Below are 24,789 nucleotides of genomic sequence, written 5' to 3'. Positions count from 1 at the left end.
CCCATGCCACCTCCAGTTCCCCACCCAAGGGCTGCTGCAGTGAGCCTCTGTCATTCATGGGGAAATGCTGACTGTCCCTGCCTAAGAGAAAGGCACGTGACAAAGCCGAAGAAATGCAGCCCCTTAAACAAGAATGCTTGATCTTTGAGGCCTGAAGAATGTTCATTTGGATAGAAGAAAATGGAGAGTATGCTGATTAGAAACTCCAAGAGAACAATGAAAACAGTAATGATTTTTTTTAAGTTTTTTTTTTTGAATGATTCTTTAAATTCTACAGTGCTTTACAGTTTTCAAAAGTTTCACACACATGATTTCATATAATCTCATAACCCTTTTTTCCCCCATCCCTATATTGTCCCTCCCCCCTTCCCTCTCTCCACTGGTAACCACTAGTTCGTTCTCTATATCTGTCAGTCTGCTGCTTTTTTGTTTTACTCACTAGTTTGTTGTATTTTTTAGATTCCACATATAAGTGATATCATACGGTATCTGTCTTTCTCCATCTGACTTATTTCACTTAGCATAATGCCCTCCAAGTCCATCCATGTGGCTACAAATGGCAAAATTTCATTCTTTGTTACGGCTGAGAAGTATTCCACTGTATGTATGTAAGTATATACACACACACACACACACACACACACATACCACATCTTCTTCATCCATTCCTCTGTTGATGGACACTTAGGTTGCTTCCATACCTCGGCAGTTGTAAATAATACTGCTATGAACACTGGGGTGCATTGTACCTTTTCAAATTAGTGTTTTTGTTTTTTTGGATGTATACCCGGGAGTGGAATATCCTTCCAGATAGATTTCTGTACTTAGGTATATTTAACAATGCAAAGATAAACATTTTTAATAATAATATAAAGCAAGTCAAGAGCATTTCCCCAAGACTGTTATTTGCCAAAACAGGAAAGAAGGGAAGGAGGGAGGGAGGGAGGGAGGGAGTCAGTCAAATCCATGGTTAGCAAGAATGAATAAGTCAGCATTGAAATTAAAAATCTAGAGAAAGTTGGGCTTCCCTGGTGGCGCAGTGGTTGCGAGTCCGCCTGCCGATGCAGGGGACACGGGTTCGTGCCCCGGTTCGGGAAGATCCCACATGCCACGGAGCGGCTGGGCCCGTAAGCCATGGCCGCTGAGCCTGCGCGTCCGGAGCCTGTGCTCCGCAACGGGAGAGGCCACAACAGTGAGAGGCCCGCGTTAAAAAAAAAAGAAGAAAAAAAAAAAAAAAAAAAAAAAATCTAGAGAAAGTAGCTTCTCTGAGGAATGAGCTGATACCGCAACCCCTTTCGTATCTTGTCTCAATAAAGTCAGTCCTCCCAGCAGGCCTTTGCCAAAATGTGTTTCACCCCATTTAATACGTAAGATGTGTGATTTACCCCAGAGATATCAATTTACCCACTATTTAACCATGGCTTCCTGAACATTTACACTAATTTTCAGGTCTACAATCCCTGTTTTTACTATCTTTATTTATTTCTTTGTCAAAATGTTGAAAGTTCTACAGCTTTAAAGGTATTTTATTTAAAGCTAAATAAAATGCCTTTATCAAAGGCATCCAAACCCAAGTTCCATTTCCTGACAATGAACATTTTTAAGGCTAGGCAAGTCCTCAGAAATTATCTAGTCCAATGCTTTTCAACCTCCCCCAACACAGGCTGATCCCCACCAATCAAATGACACAACATTCCATTGGCAAGAGATACACACATACCATACCATACCACACCACACCACACCACACCACACCACACCACCCACACCCCCCCCCACACACACACACCCCTCTTATGTATTGCCAATCCCTAAACCCCACGTGATTCTGGTACGTTCACTTAATGAGGGAATCCTTCAACAGTGCCATCTCCTTTGAGCTCCTAAAAAATACCCAATTGATCTAGTCTGAGAAACTTCTGGCCTGGGGACTTGCCCCTCGTTAGACAGAAGTTATTCAAAGACTGAGCAGTGGAACTTATGCCTTCTCATGCTCAACAATGGCCTTTTTTCTCGCAACACTCTGCTTCTACCCTGTTCTCTACGGGCATCCCCGAATGCCACAAAAAGCAGTCAATAAATCTCCATCCACTCTTTAATCACACACGCGGGCATATGCCTCTGCTATGGTCGCCTCAATTCACGATTGATAACTATAATGATTACTTTATCTCCTGCAAGTAGGCTTAGGAAAAAGCCCAACTAAATCTGACCCCACTCTTTATGCATTAATTCAAAAACACTTATTAGCCAGACAAAGATTCAATCTCTGTCCTCAGCGGGAAGGCCCCATCTATAATGGCTGGCAGCGGCACAAAGCTCTAGTTGAACTAATGCTTATTCTCTCTCTCTGAAACATAGAAATCCAAAAGCTATCTTCCTCCAACCTCACCTGTTCCCAGGCATTTTAGTCTACACGTGTGTGCTTGAGCGGGACACGTCACTGCTTCTAAATATTTCAAGTACCTTCTAATTCCTCAGGTTTTCTCCACAAAACTTCTCCTCTCCAGTTCAGGATAGGAAATGACTTAATGAAAAATGGCATCCCCTGAGGGCTCCTCTCACATAATAAACGAATCATTTGGGTCTGTTCTGTAGAACTTTCCATCAGCCAGAGAGATGGAAATGGGTTCTGCCGGTTATTTCCCTCATTCCATTGACCAAGAGAAATGGACAGGTAGGAAGCCTAAATTGTCTCTCTTTCTCCTCTTAGAACATGAATTTTTTCTATTTTCACCCTCTTATTCGAGCCTCAGCTTTCCCTAAAATACCAATTTCTGTTCCGACTCCACTGCCGTATTAATATCCGCAGGAGCTGAGGTCTGAGGACCGTCTCCAGCTAGCTGCTAGGTTACGCTCAAGTGCAGGTTTTGGCTGCCTTTAAAGGGCATCATCGTTCTTTGAGATGCTACCACTAGCCGCTTTTTCAATGACTCCTACCCCTACTTAATTCTCACAAGTATTCTGACATTCTCTTATGGTTCATTTACTTCTCCCACTTTCTGCTCTTTTTCCCATCCGTTCATTTTTAGCGTACATGCCAACTCAAACATTCTATGCCACATACTTTTCTTCACATACTGTATTAACGTTAACTTTACTAGGCAACCCAAATACTAGTTCCTTCTGTTCTGTCAACCATTATACATTTGCATATACAATTACAAACAAATACACATTAAGTAACAATTATATACAAGGTCCTTGCACCTATTTGCATAGAAAAAGAAAAGACAGGGCTTCCCTGGTGGTGCAGTGGTTGAGAGTCCGCCTGCCAATGCAGGGGACACGGGTTCATGCCCCGGTCCAGGAGGATCCCACATGCCGCGGAGCGGCTGGGCCCGAGAGGCCCGCGGACCGCAAAAAAAAAAAAAAAAAAAGAAAAGACAGAAAACAAACAACACAGATTATGACAGGTATTCAGGAAGAAAGCACAGGAAGAGAGAGTCCCTTCCGATCTTCCTCCCAACCGACAATGTGCTCTGTATAAATCGCATGCAGAAAGAGGTTATTTACTTTGAGCTCCAAGATTCAGGACAGATCTGGATAACTTCTGACCTATAAACACATACACTAGTAGCTACTATTGTCAGTATTTCTGCAGTTCCAGCACATGCAATATTTGAGATGTCAGTTACTACCTGGGGAAGGGTTAATTTTAGCATCAGCTATGATTATTCTCTCTGCAGTGCTTGGAGCAGCTAAAACCACGGATATAAATACCCCTAAAAATTATGTAAAATCTACAAAACAAAATATAACTTAAATATACCTCTGCCATTCCATCTCAGTCCAACCCCATCCCACTCTACCTCCCACTAGTAAACATATGGAAAACACAGAAAGGAAGCAAAATAAACAACATAGTTTTTTTTAAAAGAGGAAATCTCTTTTCTAAATAATATGACAAAGAGTTAAAAGGAAAGGGAAAATAAACTTCACTGCACTTAAAAAAAAAAAAGCTTCCTCTATTCCCTATCAAATCTGGGCTGACAGGCATGTTATTTAATTACCCATAAATGAACTTCTTTAAATAGCACCTATTAATACTCCAAATTTCAGCTTCAGCTTGTGCTCAGAAAAAGAGAGAGAGAGAGAGAAGAAACTTGAAACCGCTAAAACGCAAAACTGCTTTCTTCAAATTGCAACAAAATCTGGAATGAGGAAAAGCCATGAGGGGGAAGAGCCTTGCTACCTTCTGCTGCTGAACCAGCCGGGTCCCCAGACCACTGACTGCAAAGTCAGAGGCTAATGTGAATGGATGTCCAAGTAAAAATAAAACATCTGCTTGGTCAGAAACCACAGAGATACTGAGAAATAAAGCACAAGGCATTATTGGAACCATAATCTGTACCAAAAGAAACAGCACAGGTCTAGTCAAGTGTGGCTCCTGCATAATTTCCCCCTGAAATCTGACACACTTACCCCTGGACATCCTGTCAGGGTCTCAAACTCAACACATCTAAAAGGGAATGTAATACCGCCTCCTTAAACCAATTCTCCCTGGCAACCTTCCTCCTTCTGTATCGCCAATTATCCTAGACTTGAAGCTAAAAAATGATTTCTCCTACCCTCCTCTCCTTCAGCCAGACAGCCAATCATCTAGTAATTACGGCCAGCATTTATCTAGTGACAACTCTAAGCCGGGCACGTGACATGCACCATCTCATTGAATCCTTACAGGTAACCTGCTAAACAAGCCGTCACTGTCCCCATTCACCAATAAGGAAAATGAGGCTCTGAGGTTAAGGGAATTAAGTAACTTGACGTGGCCAGTAAGCAGCGAAACCCAGACCAAACAGAAGTCTGTCTGACCACGGCACCCACACTCGGGCATTGCTCACACTGCCACAGCTTCATAACCGCCCTTTTATTTCCCCCCCTAATGCCACCACTCTGGCTCTGGCCTTTCCTACCTTCTACGTGAACCCCTGAAACGCCCTCCCAGTCTTCGTGCTTTTCTCCCTCCCGTGTCTCTTGCGCAGGGAGACGGATTCAATGTCCTAAACTCCACTTCACAACATTCTCCTCTCCTTGAGCATCTTCACTGAGTCTTCACTGCTCACCAAATACTACAAACTTCCTAGAGTCAAAGCCTTCCCCCATCTGGCTTTCCCCACACTCCACTGAGAAAAACAACTCCAGTGAAGTCAAATTCTTTGCCAATCTCCAAAAATACACTGTGCACTTCTGAATCTCACCTAGAAGTGACATTCAAGTCATGAATGTCACCTAGAACACTGTCCCAACCCAGTCTGCAAGGCCCCACTCGACATTTTTGTTATGATGCTTTCTCTAATGAGGAAGGAGAAGTGGAAAGGCAGCACTGTCTCTGATGGAGAGCTTGCTTTGTGCCAGGTCCGGTTCTAAGAAAATCTGCATGACAGCCCAATGAGATGCATCCACCATCATGCCCATTTTACAGACAGAGAACTGAAGCACCTTGTCCGGGGTCGCAGACTGGCAAGTGTAAGTCGACATTCAAATCCATCTAGCTGCCCTCCTCTTCACCATGTTGCCCCAGGGAGCTCTCGGAATTGACTTCTCAACTTTCTAACAGGTGGGTCAGGCTGATCACATCTGAACCCACTGATCAAGCTTAACATCCTCAAAAGCAAGACAACCAGACACCACGTACTTCCTGATGTGACACAGTAAGAAATCCACAACAGGCCTATGAAGCTTTCTTGCCCAAAAAACTAACCCTGATTGGAATCACACCTCCAGAGCAGCGCTCCTCAAACTTTACTGTGCACGCAGACCCCCTGGGGATCCAGTTAAAATGCAGATTCTGACTCAGCAGGTCTGAGTTGGCGTCTAGGATTCTGCATTTGTAATAAGCTCCCAGGAGTGAGCTGTGCTGCTGGACCACGGCTCACGCTTTGAATAACAAAGCTTCAGAAGCCAGGCATAATCACCGGTGGACAAGACACAGGCGAGACAGAGAAACAAGTTAACTCATGGCAGGGACTAGAATGAAGGGATTTTGAAGGGATTTTGAAGGGATTTTGCCTCTGGTGCAAAATTTAAGGGAGCACCAGAAGACACAGGAATGGAGAGAAACATTTTAATACAGTATTTTAAAAAATCAAAATGAACGTAAAAGACCCATGATGAACACAATATCAGAGTTTTAAATAAAGGCAGACTCAGCATTACTGATTTTTCTTTTTGCTCAGATTCCGATATGGTTCTGCCCAGCACTGAACTGTGTAAGTTAACCGCCAAATCTGGAGGATGAAAAATTCAAAAGGGCAAATGTAGACATGCCTGATTGCTAAAACAAGTAAATACTATGAAAGGAGGAGGGGGTTAGAGTTTACGAGGCTAAAGAATAGACATCAAACACAATGTGTGAAACTTGTGGTGATATTGACTTGAACAAAACCGTAAAACAGAATTTTCGGTCGACAGGCAAAATATAAACACAGACTGAATATTAGATGACATAAAGGATTTTTAATTTTGTTAGGTCATGTTAATGGTATTGTGATTTTTAAAAATTCGTTAATTTTTTTTTTTGGCGGTACGCGGGCCTCTCACTGCTGGGGCCTCTCCGGTTGTGGAGCACAGGCTCCAGACGCGCAGGCTCAGTGGCCATGGCTCACAGGCCCAGCCGCTCCGCGGCACGTGGGATCCTCCCGGACCGGGGCACGAACCCACGTCCCCTGCATCGGCAGGCGGACTCTCAACCACTGCGCCACCAGGGAAGCCCTAAAAATTCATTAATTATTAAAGATACTAAAGTATTTATGGGTAAAATGACATGAGATATACCTGGGATTTGCTTTAAAATATTCCAGAAAAAAAAAAAAGAGGAGAGAGATGGGATGAGATTAGCAAAATGCTGGTATCTGTTGAAGCGGGGACACACACACACACACACACACACACACACACACACACACACACACACACACAAAATACAGGGGGATTCCGTTACACTACTCGAATTTTTATGTTTTAAATTTCCATAATAAAACAATCTTTAAGTAGCCCTCTTTGCCTTAGGCGCCCTAACACTGACTTTGTGCCACTCAAACAGGACACAGCACGGAGTGCCTTATTCATCCATTATTCATCCATTATAGAAGGAGCTGCTCTTTCTAATGTGTGCTAGGAACTGTGGCGATCTCATTTAAACGTCACAATGATGTTGTGAGATACTGTGTGGATGAAGAAGAGAGAAGTTTAGCAAGCTTGAAGAACGTGCCCGAAGTCACACATCAGCAAGTGACAAAGGCAAGGCTTGAACCCAGACCCAACTGACTCAGAAGGAAGCCCGATTAGAAGCACGACATTCTGTCATCCGTCTTACGCCCTATGGGGCTGAAGGCCTAAGACAACCGCAGTTTATAGTGCATCTCTCATGCTACCTAAGACACAGGAGTCATTCTGAGAGGTGACGAGGGGGCCCTGGTTTTGAATCGGGGCCCTGACACTGACCAGCCGTGTGACCCTGGGCAAATTACTCAACCTTGCTGTCCCTCAATTTCTTCATCTTTGTAGGGCTATTAATCTCACACTAGTATGAGATTAACAACCATCTCACAAAGTTGTTAGGAAGATAAAATGAGCTAATAAATGTAAAGTGCTTAGAACTGTCTGACACATGGCAAGCACTGATTAAGTGTTAGTGATTATCATCATTATTGCCACTAAGTCCTCAATAAAACTGAATGACACTGAACACAGCCCTCAGGTCAACTCATAACCATTTAGTTTTCCTTCTAAGCAACTGTCTGACCACAGAACTTGAAAGGTGGGCTCCCACCAATGCTTACAGTATAGTAATCAAGATTAATGTTCCTCTGTACAGAGGGAAAAAAAAAACTCCAGTATTAATGAAAACCTAGAGACACATGGCCCAGGACCATGACTATACGGTAAGTCCCGTACATACGAACGAGTTCCGTTCCGAGAGCACGTTCCTAAGTCCAATTTGTTCATGAGTCCAACAAAGTTAGCCTAGGTACCCAACTAACACAATCCGCTATATACCACTGCTTTTACACTTCCTTCCGGACATCCCGGGCTTGAAATAAAGATCCTACATTACTGTACTCTATACAGTACCGTGCAGTACACAAAAACACAGCCACTTGTAGAGGATGCACGCGTGTGACAATGTACGCCAGACTCGTGAACTCACTTACACGATGGAACATGCGAATGCTTGTTTGCATCTTTGAAAGTTCGCAACTTAAAGATTCACATGTAGGGGACTTACTATAGTATCACAATTGCTTTGCAAGTTTCACGTTAAGGGAGGTATAGTGTTTGTGGGATTTAAAATTCTCTGAGAAGGAACCAGGAATTCTGGCTGAGAGGCTAGACGCTCCACAGAAATAAACAGGAGGGAGTCCTGGGGCACAGGCCAAGGTGGGTGGCAGAAGGGGTGCCAGAAGCACTGAGCCAAAGGATGAGGCTGAGAAACAGGAGCCAGAACTAAGCAGGAGCAGAGCTATGGTCAACTGCTGAGCCACGAGGATGAGCTGAGAAGCTGTGGAAGGGCTCACCAGCCAAAATCACAAGGAGAGAGGCCAGAGCCAGGATGGGCAAGGACAAGGCCCCCAATGTTGAAAGGAACACCCTGAGCTCAAATGAGACAGACAAGGGTTCCGACACGGCTTGCGGCTTTTAACTACTTAGGCCCTACCTCTTTTGTGGTTATGTTCTGTCACGCTTGAAATTACACTTTTCCAAGCTGTCTTGTTACCCATGGAAGGTGAAATAAATAAAAGGCTGAGATCTCATTACACCATCTGGCAGATCCTCGTCTTCCTTCCCCACTGGCTGTCTCTCGAATCACTCATTGCCCAGTTACCAGCAGTAATTCATTTTAACTCCCAAAGTAACTGAGTATATATTATATCAAATTAATTCACAATTACTAGCATGTATTGAACCCTGATATCAATCAAGCACTATGCTAAGAGCTTTCCAGTTATCTTAATCCTTCAATGGTCCAGTGAGGAACTGTTATTATCCCCACTTTACAGATGAACCTGAGGCTTAGAGCGCCCAAGGTCATACTGTTAAAAGTGCCTCCTTTCTTATGTTACTCTCTATTAGCAGGCTCCTTGCTACTGAAAGGTCTCCAAATGAGAGAAAGACCATTGCAGGTAACTGCTGACATGATGAACTGAACAACCTGAAACTCGATCTCCCCCAGGGAACCCCGAAAGCTTGGGAAGAGCAGTTGGAGAGGAATGAGCAATACTTCAATTCTCTTTACTTTCAGCGAAGAGGGTCATTTCCTCCTCTTCAGTTGCTATTACCAGAGTCCTGAGAGCAGCCTCTGCTGCTCCTGTCAACTGCTGCAACCTGCTGTGGGGGAGACGATGCAGAGAAAAATATCACAGGTTCTTTTCCTTGAAACTGAGGGGAAGGGAGAAAAAAAGGAGAGGAATTCCCATAGAAGAAGACTTATAAATACAGCAACATGAAACGAGGCCTGCAGATAAATAATACCTGTGCCAAAAGACAAGCTAAAGACAGCAGCCAAAAATGGGACAGATAAAATAACATATGCAATTTCTTCCAAAGCTGTTGCAGAAAAAGCCTTGTTTCCTTAAAAGCAAACTAAAATTTACTCTCTCAAACCATGGTCGTTATTAAAATCAGCATTGAAACACAGCCAATTATTATTACTGGCATGTGAATCCAGTATCAGGAGACACTATTTTCCTTTCAAAGGAAAGAAAAAGTCAAATACATATAATACAATAATTTGCTTGCTTTTTAAAATTAGAAATATTATGTTCTTGTTAGAAATCAAGAACAAGGAACTTAAAATTCTATAAGTGTAAAATAATCTTATGCTTATCTTCTAGAATACTACCCAGCCAAAAAAAAAAAAAAAGGAATGAACTACAGATCAATAAAACAATATGGATGAATCTCAAAGCCATTATGCTAAGAGAAAGAAGGCTTACCAAAAACAATACAGGTTACATTATATGATTCCATTTATATAAAGTTCTAGAAGTGAAAAAAGAAAAGAATCTATGGTGGGGAAAAAACCAGAACAATGGTTGCCTCAGGGTGTGGGGGACAGGGACTGACTATGAAGGGACGTGAGGAAAACATCTGGAGGGGTGGCAGCACTCTCTATCTTGCTAGGAGTCTGGGTTACACAGGTGTATGCATCTGACAAAACACAGTGAAAGCAGGCTTAAGATTTGTATATTTCGTTGCATGTAAATTTCATAGTAAGGGAAAAAACACTATAAGCAAATACTGAGCTCCAATGACTGACATGCATGGTCAAGTATTCAGGTGGAAGTACACTGATGTCGACAAATTATTAATACTTGGAAATGCATCAAAAAGTAAGACTGAGAGGAGGATGGACAGATTGATGATAAGTGATGAAGCAAATACAGTAAAATCTAGAATCCAAGTAGTAGGTAGGCAGGTGTTTACTGTAAAATTCTTTCGAGTTTGCTGTATGTTTGAAGATTTTCGTAGAATAGAGGAAAAATAAATGTACTCATCTATAAACTACAAACAGGTAAGGAAGCTAAGAAAAGGGGCGGGGGAGTATAAAAGTGAAAGGCAGAGTGAAAGGGAAAGAACAGTGAGTAAAAGGGAGAAAAGGAGAAGGGGAGTCAGACCACTATATGAAAGGCCTACAGAGAACAACTGAGAGCACCCAGGAGGTTCTGAAATGAGGGCTCTGGTCCCTGGGCAGATGTGTCCAGTTTTCACCTTGTCTCTACTAAATGCTAATAAATGTGTTCTATTTAATAAAGGAGCTTTATTCTATCCAGTGAAAAATGAAATGAGAACATAACAGAACAGTTCTAATAAAGTTACATGAAAGGCATTTAAAAGTTAATGTCATTTAATAATTACAGCAGGATTTATATATTAAAGTGAGCTTTAGTTTTCAAAGTTGTCAGCAGCAAAGAAAGTACATGGGATTTAGAACATGATTAACCTGGGTCCAAATCCCAGTTTCACCAGTAAGCAGAAATATGACTTTAGACAAGTTACTAATTTCTCTGAGCCTCAGTTTCCTCATTTATATATGGGAATAACATTACCTCTCTCACAGGGCTATTTTGAGGATTAAATGAGGCCATGTATGTACACAGAAACAACTAGCCCAGCACCAGGTACGGCGTAATTATTTAACACAGGTTGTTTTCCTTTCCTCTTATTCTAATAACGCCACCATTAACACAGCTTTGTGACATTTTTGAGCTGTTGGCCAGGTGAAGAGCAAAAGTGTTCCAGGTTGGGGGAAGAACACAAGCAAAGGGAGAGAGAGGGACAACAGGAAACAGGTCTTTACTTCTGGAACACAGAGGTTGAGTGTAAGGGTGATGGAGGGAGGATGAAAAGGAATCAGAAAAAAGCTGAGAGGAAGACAAGGCAGGATCATGAAGGGCCTTTTACGCCATGCTAAGCAGTTGGCTCTTTTTCGTCCAGGCAATGGAGAGTCATTTACAGGTTGTCAGTAGAACAGTTACATGATCAGAGTTCTCTTTTAGAAAGAATATTCTGCTGGCTGGCTGCACGGCACAACTCCAGGGACACGACTCACATAGGATGTCAAGAAAAGCAAGACATGGACTAAAAAGTATTATGACTCTGAAATCTTAAGTACCACACCTGAAAACCCTAGTGTAGTTATGATCACCTAAGAAGTCTACAGAATGAGGATAGGACCTGGGACACCAAACTTTAAGGGACAAGCAGAACAAAAAGACACCCTAAAGGTAACTGAAGAGGATATGGTCAAAGAGAATCAAATGTGGCAGATATGGACTGAAAGTATCCACTTCATTTAACAACTAAGGGGCTATTAATGACCTCCTCAAGAACAGGGTCAATCAAATGATGGGAACAAAACCAGATTTTACTAAGCTTACTCTGAAGTGGAGGTAGAGGCTGCAAGTGTGAGGCAAGATCTCAAGAATGGTATAAATGGAAGAGAGAGAGCAGTAAATAAATGGGGACACACAGCTGAGATGACACATTAAGCTAGGAAGAGTTTGACACATAGGGGGAAAGAAGTAGGAAGGATGAGATTCAAGATACAAGCGAGGAAAAGGATAACCAATGAAGGAGGAAGAATGGGACGCAGATCAGGGTTGGAGGGGTTGGCCTTGGGCAGGAGGATGGCAACCTCATCCAATGAGACAAAAAGAACAGGAATGTGTGTGCAGGGGTAACTGCCCAGTGTTCTTTATTTTGTCTTTGAAGTAGGAGTTAAGGTTGTCCAAGAATGAATACGGAGAAGGTGAGGCAGAAAACTGAGGAAATTCATGAATATTTCAAAATAAATTAGTGAAAATGGAAGAGTCACCTGACTATGGGTTTAGCATATCATTTTCTTCAGGAGGATTCAACAGCCTGGGTCTGTGAATTCACAAGTGGCCAGTCAACAGGGTTGAGATTTTGCCCTCCGAGACTTTCATTCTCTTGTGTGTTCCTTCCTCCATAAATACAATATGTCTCAAGTACCTTCTATGTGCTGGGGCTTGGGGACAACACCAAGAAAGACAAACAGGGCCCCTGCCTTTAGAGTCTTATAATATAAGAGAAAAAACACACAGAACAAAAAACTACAATAGTAATAAGTATTATACAGAAGTTCACGATCCCATGGAGAAAATGTAGGCTGTCTGCCTATAGCCAAGACTGGAGGGCACGGGGAAGAAGCAACGTGTGAGACCTGGAGAGATGGTAGCTGGCTAGGGAAGAAGAGAAGGGAAGAGACTTTCAGGAGGGAACATGCATGAGGGCCCTCTAAGGAACCCTGAACAGAAAGGACATGCCACTTTGGAAGGCCTGGAAGTTCTACATGCCAAAGTGTAGAGTGTGGCAGGGCTACAGCTGTCTACAGATGGGGCCAAGTCACGTAGAGCTGGTAAGAATTTGGGATTTGAGTCTAAAAGCAATAGCAATTTGCATTTTTAAAAGACTGCTCTGGCAGTGCTGTGCAAAATAGATTAGAAACAGGCAAGAGTAGATACAAGGAGAATAGTCAGAAAGCATTTAGTAAGAATCCAGGCCAGAGATGATGGTAGCAAGCACAAAGGTGGCAACAGTGAGGAAGGACAACAGAAATCGAACAAAGTAAGTGATATAAAAGAAGTAAAATTACTTAGAATGTATAACCTGAATGTGGGATAATAAGGATGAAGGAAGAATGGAGGATGATGTTCAAATTTTTAGTTTGGGAAACTGGATGGTGAGTGGTACTAATCACTGAGAAGGAACAGGTTTGACAGGAAAGCTTTTGATTTTATTTTTAGTCTGTTGAGTTTGAGGCACCTAGGAAGCAACCAAGGAGACAAATTAAGTAAGCAGCCGAATGCACATATAGGTCTGGAGCTCAGAAGAGGTCTCTATGGAAATACAAACCTGCGGTCTGTCTACCTACGGCTGACAATAAAGCCACTGCGAGCAGATGAGATCATACAGGGAGAGGGTATAAAGTGAGCAGAGGGCGGGAGGGCAGAGTTTTAGAGAAATACTTCTGTAACCCCTGAGGAGAAGGGAGAAGTAAAAGGGGAGAAGGAATGGCCAGAGGAGTAGGAGGGAAAACAGATACCTGGCCGTCAGAAGCCAAGGGAAAAAAAAAGTGTTTCAAGGAGAGTCAACTGTGTCTAAAGCTGAGCAGTCAAAAAGGATGAGTAATAAAACTGGTGCGACTAATTCAAATGAAGACCACACAGGATGTAGAATGGGTAGGAGGTAGGGAAGCAGAAGAAACCTATTCAAAAAGTTTAACTTAAAATAGGAGGAGGAAATGAGAGAGTGAAAAGGCCAGGGAGGACATATGAAAAACTGTGTTGAATTGTGTGATGTGTTGGATCAAGGAATCTAGGACAGGAAGAAAGTGACGAAGGCAGGGGTGAGTGATAGATTGGGAAGAAAATGGAGGGCCCAAGGGACAAGAAGTCTTGATAACACTGAGAAAGAGGAGTAAAGGAAGAAAACTGGAATAATAGAAGGCCGAAATGAGAGATTCAGATGCTTAAGTTCCATTTTCAAAAGTGGAACAAGGACAAGTGATGACAAGGTTTAGCATTCAACCAGTGAGAATGGGGAGAGTTGAAAAAGGGCAAAGTATTAAAGTCCCAGGAATAGATTAAGTCAGGGAAAGGAAAGACAAGGTGTTGTTAGGTGGGCTGTTCACATAAACACTCAGGGCATTCAGAAAGATAACAAGATAACAATGCCATTGTTAGCACTGATAAGCCAGTCACCAAAGCCTAAGTCTAATGTAGATGAGATCCCAGAAAGCTGGGTGGTTTATGGTTTTATGATATAGCCAGATATTATGAGCCTCAAAGGAGAAAAGATTTTTATAAGAAGATGAAAGAGTAATGGTTTGGAATAGGTACCGAGGAGCTAGGAGAATGGCAACCCCACCTCACAACCCATGTGAAGAGGAGGGCAGCTTCTATTCAAGACAGCTGCAGGGAAAGATTTTTGCAGGGAAAAAACTAAATTAGTATCATAAAAAATAATGTGAGGACTGTTATGTGAAAAGTTTGGGATTTTTTTTTTTTAAAGGACAATAGAAGGAAACTACCTCAACGTAACAAAGGACATATATGAAAAGCCCACAGCTGACATCATATTCAACAGAGAAGACTGAAAGCTTTTCCTTAAAGATCAGGAACAGGGCTTCCCTGGTGGCGCAGTGGTTGAGAGTCCGCCTGCCAATGCAGGGGACACGGGTTCGTGCCCCGGTCCGGGAAGATCCCACATGCCGCGGAGTGGCTAGGCCCGTGAGCCATGGCCGCTGAGCCTGCGCGTCCGGAGCCTATGCTCCGCAACGGGAGAGGCCACAACAGTGAGAGGCCCGCGTACTGCAAAAAAAAAAAAGATCAGGAACAAGGGAAGGATGCCCACTCTTGCCACTTCTATTAAACATAGTACTGGGAATCTTAGCCAGGGCAATTAGGCAAGAAAAAGAAATAAAAAGCATCCAAATTGGAAAGGAAGAAGTAAAACTGTTTGCAGATGATGTGATCTTATATGTAGAAAACACTAAAGAGTCCACACAAATAAGCTCTTAGAATAAACAAATTCAGCAAAGTTGCAAAAGTTTGCAAAGTTTACAAAATCAAACACAAAAATCAGTTGTGTTTTTACACACTAACAGGGAACAATTCAAAAAGGAAGTTAAAAAAAAATCCCATTTACGGAACAGGATAAAAAGCCCAGAGATAAACCCACGCACCTATGGTCAACTAATCTATGACAAAGAAGGCAAGGATATACAGTGGAGAAAAGACAGTCTGTTCAATAAATGGTGCTGGGACAACTGGACAGCTACATGTAGAAGAATGAAATTAGAACACTCCCTAACACCATACACAAAAATAAACTCAAAGTGGATTAAAGACCTAAACATAAGACTGGACACTATAACACTCTTAGATGGAAACATAGGAAGAACACTCTTTGACATAAATCACAGCAAGATCTTTTTTGATCCACCTCCTAGAGTAATGGAAATAAAAACAAAAATAAACAAATGGGACCTAATGAATCTTAAAAGTTTTGGACAGCAAAGGAAACTATAAACAAGACGAAAAGACAACCCTCAGAATGGGAGAAAATATTTGCAAACGAATCAACGGACAAAGGATTAATCTCCAATATATACAAACAGTTCATGCAGCTCTGTGTCAAGAAAAAACAACCCAATCAAAAAATGGGCAGAAGATCTAAATAGACATTTCTCCAAAGAAGACAGATGGCCAAGAAGCACATGAAAAGCTGCTCAACGTCATTAATTATTAGAGAAATGCAAATCAAAACTACAATGAGGTATCACCTCACACCAGTTAGAATGTGCATCATCAGAAAATCTACAAACAACAAATGCTGGAGAGGGTGTGGAGAAAAGGGAACCCTCTTGCACTGTTGGTGGGAATGTAAATTGATACAGCCACTATGGAGAACAGAATGGAGGTTCCTTAAAAAACTAAAAATAGAATTACCATATGACCCAGCAATCCCACTACTGGGCATATACCCAGAGAAAAACATAATTCAAAAAGACACATGCACTCCAATGTTCACTGCAGCACTATTTACAATAGCCAGGTCCTGGAAGTAACCTAAGTGTCCATCAACAGATGAATGGATAAAGAAGATGTGGCACATATATAGTGGAATATTACTCAGCCCTAAAAAGGAATGACATTGAGTCATTTGTCGAGACGTGGACGGATCTAGAGACTGTCACACAGAGTGAAGTAACTCAGATATACAATGGAATATTACTCAGCCATAAAAAGGAACAAAACTGGGTCATTTGTAGAGATGTGGATGGACCTAGAGACTGTCATACAGAGTGAAGTAAGTCAGAATGAGAAAAACAAGTATCGTATATTAATGCATATATGTGGAATCTAGAAAAATGGTACAGATGAACTGGTTTGCAAGGCAGAAATAGAGACACAGATGTAGAGAACAAACATATGGACACCAAGGGGGGAAAGCGGGGGCAGGGGTAGTTGTGCTGGGATGAATTGAGAGATTGGGATTGACATGTATACACTGATGTGTATGAAATAAATAAATAATAAGAACCTGCTGTATAAAAAATAAAATAAAATTCAAGAAAAAGGGGAAAAAATTTTTTTAAATCCATTTACAATAGAACTGAAAAGAATAAAATATTTAGGAATAAATATTTTAACCAAGGAGGTGAAAGACTTGTATACTAAAAATGATAAAACACTGCTGAAAGAAATTAAAGAAGACACAAATGAATGGAAAGACATCCCATGCTCATGGACTGGAAGGCTTAATATTGTTAAAATGTCCATACTGGGCTTCCCTGGTGGCACAGTGGTTGGGAGTCTGCCTGCCGATGCGGGGGACACGGGGTTCGTGCCCCAGTTTGGGAGGATCCGACATGCCGTGGAGCGGCTGGGCCCGTGAGCCACGGCCGCTGAGCCTGCACGTCCGGAGCCTGTGCTCCGCGGCAGGAAAGGCCACAACGGTGAGAGGCCCAAGTACCACCAAAAAAAAAAAAAAAAAAATGTCCATACTACGCAAAATGAGCTACAGATTCAATGTAATCCCTATCAAAATTCTACTGTAATTTTTGAAAAAATAGAAAAAACCACCCTAAAATGCATATGGAATCTCAAAGGGCCCTGAATAGCCAAAAGAATACTGAAAAAGAACAAAGTTAGAGGCCTATCACTAATTTCAAAACATATTATAAAGCTACAGTAATTAAAACAGTATGATACTGGCATAAAGACAAACACATAGATCAGTGGAACAGAACAGAGAGCCCAGAAATAAATTCTCACATATATGATCAAATGATGTTTGACAAGGGCACCTAGGAGACACACTGGGGAAAGAACTCAAAATGGATTAAAAACCTAAACCTAAGACCTAAAACTATAAAACTCCTAGGAAAAAAACATAGCGGGGAAGCTTTTTGACACTGGATTTGGCAATGATTTCTTAGATGTGACACCAAAAGCAAAAATAGACAAATGGAATTACATCAAGCTTAAAAACTTCTGTGCATCAAAGGACAATCAACAGAGAGAAAAAGGTCAATCGGTGGAATAGAAGAAAATATTTGCAAATCATGTATCTCATAAAAGGTTAAAGAACTCCTACAACTCAACAAAAACCTGATTTTTTTTAATGGGCAAAAAACTTGAACAGACGTTTCTCCAAATAAGATAAACAAATGGCCAGCAAACATGAAAAAATGCTCAGTATCACTAATCATTAAGAGAATCGCAAACGAAAACCACAAAATGCCATATCGCACCCATTAGGATGGCCAGTAAAAAAAAAAAAAAAAAAAAAAAACAGAAAATAACAAGTGTTGATAAGGATGTAGAGAAATTGGGATTGCAAAATGGTGCAGCCACTATGGAAAACAGTATGGAGTTTCCTCAAAAATTTTAAAATAGAAATACCATCTGATCTAGCAATCCCACTTCTGGGTATATACCCAAAATAATTAAAAACAGGATGTTACAGCCATATCTGCACACCCAAGTTCAATGTAGCATTATTCTCAATATCCAAGAGGTGGAAGCAACCCAAATGTCCATCAACATATAAACAGATAAAGAAATGTGGTATATACATACAATGGAATATTATTCAGCCTTAAAAAAAGGAAATCCTGCCATATGCTACAACATCAATGAACCATAAGGACATTATGCTAAGTGAAATAAGCCAATCACAAAAGACAAGTACTACATGATTCCACTCATATGAAGTATCTAAAGCAGTCAAACTTACGGAAACAGAAAATAGAATGGTGGTTGCCAGGAGCTGGAAGGAGGAGGAAATGGGGAGTTGTACTCAGTGGGGATAAAGTTTCCACTTTGCAAGATGAAAAAGTTCTAGAGAGCTGCTGTACAGCAATATGAATATATTTAACACTACCATGAGTGTACACTTAAAAATGGTCAAGGTGGTAAATTTTCTTTTAGTGTTTTTTACCACAATTTTTTAAAAGGGGGAGGGAGGGGTGCTAAATAGCACCAGAGCATGCGGAGAGAAGTCTGAGAAAAGGAAGCTATGCAGGACAATGGGGGGTTGCATTCTGAGCAGTAACCTTGAATGTCAAGGGTAGAGACAGAGCAAAATGATGCCTCCAGCCTCCTGCTACACTTCTAGTTCAAGCTGTTTCAGATCCAACTGAGAATGAGGCCTCCGACGTGCCACAGACTTAATGGGCCTTTTTTAAAGTCTCAAGACTACGCTGGCGAGAAATTATTATGGTACCTTAAAGACATCCTAAACAGGGGACACGGTTATTTCCTCACATCTTCACCCAGCAGTAGCAATGGCAATAATCCGCAGCAGGTGGGAGGTTCTCCCGCCTTAAGCCAGCTGTGGCCTGGACTGGGTACTCCTGAATAGGAAATCCTCCTTGGCAGGAGGTATAAGGAGACTTTCCTCGAGGGCTTAAATGTTACGGCTCAAATTTGCCGTAGAATGTTACAGAAAGACCCGAACGAACTTTTTGGCCAGCCCAATAGTTTGAAAAGGGAGGAAAGGCCTAACATTATATGATCCATACACAATTTGTTAAAACATTTCCTCTGCCCTTCTCTTTTTTGTATATTAAAATTTTAAGATTCTTAGGTCTGTTCTTATGCACTAGCTAATGGAATTCAAGTGCTTAGCCTTGAGAATACTTAGAAAGAAAAGGGGGGAACGGTCCATCTTCTCCACACCTGCAAAAAGTAGACACCGTGAGCGTCATAAATTCTCTCTGATAGTGATGAATTGAGAACGTTCACAGAAGTACCAGTGTGACTCTCCTTTCCAACGTGGAGACTTCCACTATAAAGCCTGCTCAGTTTTCTGTTTAACAAAGCAGTTATTCAGGACACTTGGATGTCAGAGAATGTTGCTATATATTTAAGACGTAGCCCTGAATCCCGAAAAGACTGCAATTTGATCGGCTCTCTTAGTAATTTGTATAATTTTTATATAAAAACTGTTTATTTAAATCTTATTACCATGTGAATCCAGAAGAGGATCTCTGGCACTTTCTTCTCCCCACAGACCTGAAAGGCTAATAAAACCCATGACTGCCTGGAATTCCTTATTCAAACAAAGGGTTTGAAAGTCTAAGTTTCATTTAAATGAACTAATGGGTTCATTAGTTTTGTTGTTGCTAATGGGTTAGATGAGGAAAATCACAGGGGTTGCAGGTAGCAGACTCAGTGTCTAGCAATGGGCACTATTAGAGATCAAGAGACCGTAGCGGGAAGCGGAAAGACCACCCAAGGACACGTGTGAGTTTCAACCCTCTGCCATTACTAGGGAAGTCCCTTGTCTCTCTCTAGGCGGCCCTCAATTTCTCCAGTTCTGATCTCGCTGCAGTAATCTGTGTCCACTGAAGTAAGAGTGTTAACAGCTCTATACAGTTTCCATCTTTCAGAACTGGGTACAACAAGAAGCCTTTGTCTTTGAGGTTTTAACATTTGCTTTCCTTTTACAACACACTGTTTTACAGAGACAAGCACAGCTAAACAGGATTTTAACCTTAGGCCCTTTTGAACTGTTTTGTTGTTGCATGTGAAGGTGGGGGGTATGGGGACTGTCAGATATTTACCAGTGTTTTCCATAGAGCCAGTGGCCTCCCCATGTCAGCAGGCAGATCCCAGCTGTAGTTTTCTTCCAATGATTTCGAAGTGTTTTAAAGAACACAGTCATCTTCTCTTAGGGATTTGCTAGATTAATAGAGTCAGAAAAGAAAAAAATATAATTGTCCAAGGGAATCATGCAGAGTCCCTATGACTGTCTTCGGTTCTTTCATGTTTCTCTCCATGTTTTCCTTCCTCCCTCCTTTTCCTTCCTAGTTACATCATCTTCATCTTCTCACCCACCCACCTACCCTTCCTTTCTTCCTTCCTTCCTTCCTTCCTTCCCTTCCCTCCTTCCCTCCTTCCCTCCCTCCTTTCTTTCTTTCTTTCTTTTCTTTCTTTCTTTCTTTCTTTCCTTCTTTCCTTCTTTCTTTCCTTCCTTCCTTCCTTCCTTCCTTCCTTTCTTCACTTCTTTCCACCTAAACTACACTTTTTTCTTCTCTCATCACTTTTTCTTAGAAGGAAGGGGGAGAGGAGCAGGAAGAGAAGAAGGGAATTCTAGGTGTCCTGTCTTTGCTTTCTTCTTATAGTCATTATACCGCTATTTAAGAGTATCTGCTTATCTGGGAATTCCCTGGCCGTCCAGTGGTTAGGACTCGGCACTCTCACTGCCAGGGCCTGGGTTCAATCCCCGGTCGGGGAACTAAGATCCCGCAAGCCGTGCGGCACGGCCAGAAAAAAAAAGGAAAAATTTTAAAAAGAGTGTCTGCTTATCCATTATATATAAAGTGTATATCATCAAATTAGTAATCAAACTAGTAATATAAAGGGATTATTCAAAATAGGAGAAAACACTAGGCCCTCAATAGAACATTCACAGAAAACTCAATGAAGAGGAAATGCACATAGCTCTGTAAAAATGCTCAACTTCCTGAGTAATCAAAAACATGCAAATTACAAAGAACTATCACTATTCACCTATAAAATTACCAAAATTTTTAAATGATTATACTCACTGATGACAAAATGAGATAGACACACAGTCCTATACAGAAGGTAAACTAGCATAACTTTACTCAAAAACAAAGTGACCATATAAACCTATTCTGTTTATTTTCGTCACAGCACTTATCCTGTGATGATCCTTATGTGCTAGTTTGTTTATTAACTTACCCCACTGGAATGTAAACTCCGTGAGAGTAAAGATTTTGACTGTTCTGGTCACTCACTGCAGTATCCCTGTGTCTAAAATAAAACCTAGCACATAATAGCCATTCGGTAAATAACTGTTGAATGTGATGGGGTTCAAGACATGCTACCCCAAAATATGGCACCTTGGCAGACTGGATATTTTAAGCGGAAGGAGTTCGGGAAAATGGCAGAAGCAGGAAGGTCACCCTGACCACCGCCCCACCTTGCCCTTCTTCCCTGAAACAGATCATAAAACCCTCCAGTGAGAGGTGCCTGCCCTATACCCAGCAGGAAGGTTCCATTTGTCTCCAAAGAAGAGGGATGCCAAGAAGAATCCTAACACGCAGGCCTTGCTAAGTTTCCCATTTGCTGTCATTACCTCATACCCTTCACCCTATCATGCTCCTCCACGACTGTCTAAAATAAAATACTCGGGCCTGTTTCCTTGGGTCTTCATTTCTTTATGAAGGCTCTCGTGTCACGTAAAACAAAATGAGTAAACTTGTGTGCTTTCCTCCTGTTGATCAGTCTTTGTCAGTTTAATTTCCAGACCTACCTAGGGACCCTATGAAGGTTAAGGAACACTTTTCCCCCACTACATTAAATTTTTTTTCACTAAGAATTTTTGTTGATGTGGAAAAAACTAAAAATATAATGTTAAGTAAAATTAGGATTAAAAAGCCTCATGTAATTGGTATTTACCAATCATGTTCAAACATGAATATAAATGAAAATACCAGTAGAAATAAACACACAGAAACTTTAAGTAATTCCCTCTTGACTGTGAGAAAATGGGTGACATTTATTTTACATCTTAAACTGCAATGTATTTTCTAAATTTTCTAAAAATAAATATAAATTATTTTCTAAACAGATACAGAAAATTTTTATGACTTTGTGTGCATGAGGTAAACAGACCAAGAAAAAAAAATCTTCAGCTTTTGGTGAAGATTCTAGTTCTTTTATTACTCCCTTTAACCACAAAGACTCTCTTCTTGACCTAAATTTAATCAGGCTCCTCTGAGCTCTGCTGGACAAGGCCCTAGCTTGGGCTTCCCTCTCCGCCCTTGTAGAATCCAGTTTGAGCAAGAATCCCACTTAGTTTAGTGAAAATCCTCCACCTCCACCGTTGGTATCTGGCCACCCGGGATATCTTATCACCCTGGTCTGCTTTCAGCAAGAACTCTACCGAGTCAGCCTAACAAGAATTCCCCTTAACCCTGATGTTCCCTCTTAGTAGTTTTCCATCCACTGACGCCCACCCTGCCCCTTGGCTATAAACCCCCATCTGTCCTCGTTGGAGTCAGAGTTGAGTCCAACCTCCTTCCCCCACTCTATGACCACCACTGCAGTGGTCTCTACATCCACCCAGATGCCTCTCCCTACCCTTGAGTAAAGTCTGCCTGACCATTCTTTAACAAGTGTCACTACAGTTTTTTCTTTAACACTACCATTGCTTAAAATTCCTCTCAAGGCCAGACACATCCTTATCACCAGCAACAATGAAGCCAGGGCCAGGGAGCCCACCTTCCTGTGAATCAGAGCCACAGTCCAGGATGGTACATAAAGGAACCCAAAGGCACATGTGATAATTAGATGCCTCTCCATCGCACCCTAAAGCACTCGCTCATTCAGCATGCTAGACTCTGTGCTGGGTGCTAGGCAGAGAAGTGCAAGCCTCTGTTCTCAAGTGCTGGCAACTGTTAAACCCACAAGTGCAAAACAATTACACAATTTATGATTGGAATACAGTTGGAAGGATGTTGAGGGGTAAGTCATGGGCCACAAGAATGACCCAATGTAGACTGGAGGTGACACGGTGGTCCACAGTTGGGGGAAGTCTTCCCAGAAGGCGTGACATTTACCCTGGGTCTTGGAGAATGAGGAGTACCAAATGAGAGGCTAAAGAGATTGATGTGCATAAAGGCATAAAGGACAGCAAGGCATGTTCAGGGACACACAGGTAGGTAGTCAGGCATAAAGAGCAGGGTAAGTATGGAAGGTGAGAACAAGGCCTCTCAAACTCTAGTGTAAACCTCGTTAAAATGCAGATTCCTGGGCATTACCCCCTGAGATTCTGACTTGTTCTGGTTGGGCTGTTAGTGAAACCGAGCAGGACCCTGTGGGGCTCCTGGGCACGAAAGCCTTTCTGTGTCTCCCATTTCTAGACTTTCCAAAGGGCAGGTTCAAACAGTTGCTAATCAGGGAAGGGAAGGGATACAGAGACAAGGGAGGAGCAGTCAAAAAACATTAGTGCAGCCTTGGGGCAGGTCCTGGCTCTCCCTCAAGGGATACACATAACAATATCTTTGAGCTCTTCCACAGAACTAAAACCCCCAACAAATGGAAGATGGTAACTACTTGATGAAGCAATCTTCATTTCAGAGAGGTCACAGTTTAATAACCTCGAGAATCACAGCTCATCAGAAGACCACCTGAGGCCAGAGTAAAGGAACGGCAGGCCCTGCACACACCCTGATCCTTATAAGCAACCCCGCCCTTGAACCACTGCTGTAAAACCCATCACCAAATCTTCCCGGGTTGGGACACACAGTTTTGAGGGCACGAGCCTGCTGTGCCCCCTCTGCTGGCAAAGCAATAAAGCTGTTCTTTTCTACTTCACGCAGAACTCTGTCTCCAAGATTCAATTCGGCACCAGTGCACAGAGGCCTAGTTTATGGCAATACCTTCTCCATTATTAATGAGTACTCCCATGCTTCTAGTGGAGGTCAGCACCACACTCCAAGAAATAGCAGTCTGGAGATAAAGGATGGGGAAGGTGGGGGAGGTTCAGAAAAGATCAGGAAGGACCTTGACTCCACGCTAAAGACTTTGGATGTTACATTGAAAATGATGAAAAACCTTGAAGGGATTTAAGCAAGTGAGTGATAGGATCACATTTGGACTGTAGAAAGATCACTTTGTAGCAGAATGGAAAATGGGCAGGAGGAAGCTGAGCTAAAAGCTACAGAGAGCCAGTGGCAAGTTCTGCCAAAATCTCTAGGCACATAACGAAGGAAGAAGCAAAGGAGACAGAGAGAGGATAGATGTGGCAGATCTTTAGAAAACAAAATCTAGCAGCCACTGGCGATCAACTGATTGTAGGAGGTGAGAGAAGAGGAACCAAGCCAGTTTGTACTTGGGCAACTTACTGAATAGTGATTTCAATCATTAGAGTTGGATTGTAGGTTCATGAAGAAAAGTGTTGGAGATATTGAGTTTGAAATGCCTGTGGGGCATCCAATGGAAATGATCAATGGATGTCTGGACTTAGCAGTCTGAAGCCAGGAGAAATTGTCTGGATGGAAGATATAGATTTGGGACTCATCAGTGTGAAGGAGATAAAGTTGGAGTACAGGTAAAATATCCAAGGCAAGGACAGAAGTTAGAAAACAATCTAACAGTCAGTCGTTAAGAGTCTGTTTTAAGGCCACCCATGACCCACTAGAACTCCCTGTGTGTCAATGGGTCTGCGTATTACAAAACTACTGTGGAAACATGCAGGCAACCTAGTGTAGTGGAAAGA

The 24,789-nt window shown here is 42.0% G+C and overlaps 1 protein-coding gene across 1 annotated transcript in view; it reads right to left on the bottom strand.

Annotated features, from left to right (window-relative positions):
• Positions 1-24,789, bottom strand: part of AGK (acylglycerol kinase) — an 88,526-nt gene that overhangs the window by 62,406 nt on the left and 1,331 nt on the right. Inside the window, exon 2 of the mRNA XM_007466626.1 lies at positions 20,102-20,219. Coding sequence (XP_007466688.1) covers positions 20,102-20,202 — 101 coding nt within the window. The 5' untranslated portion in view covers positions 20,203-20,219. The remainder of the gene's footprint in view (positions 1-20,101; positions 20,220-24,789) is intronic.

Source organism: Lipotes vexillifer, unplaced genomic scaffold, assembly GCF_000442215.2.
Source record: "Lipotes vexillifer unplaced genomic scaffold, Lipotes_vexillifer_v1.1 scaffold71, whole genome shotgun sequence".
Classification (NCBI taxonomy): domain Eukaryota; kingdom Metazoa; phylum Chordata; class Mammalia; order Artiodactyla; family Lipotidae; genus Lipotes; species Lipotes vexillifer.
This window is presented reverse-complemented; position numbering and strand designations above follow the sequence as displayed.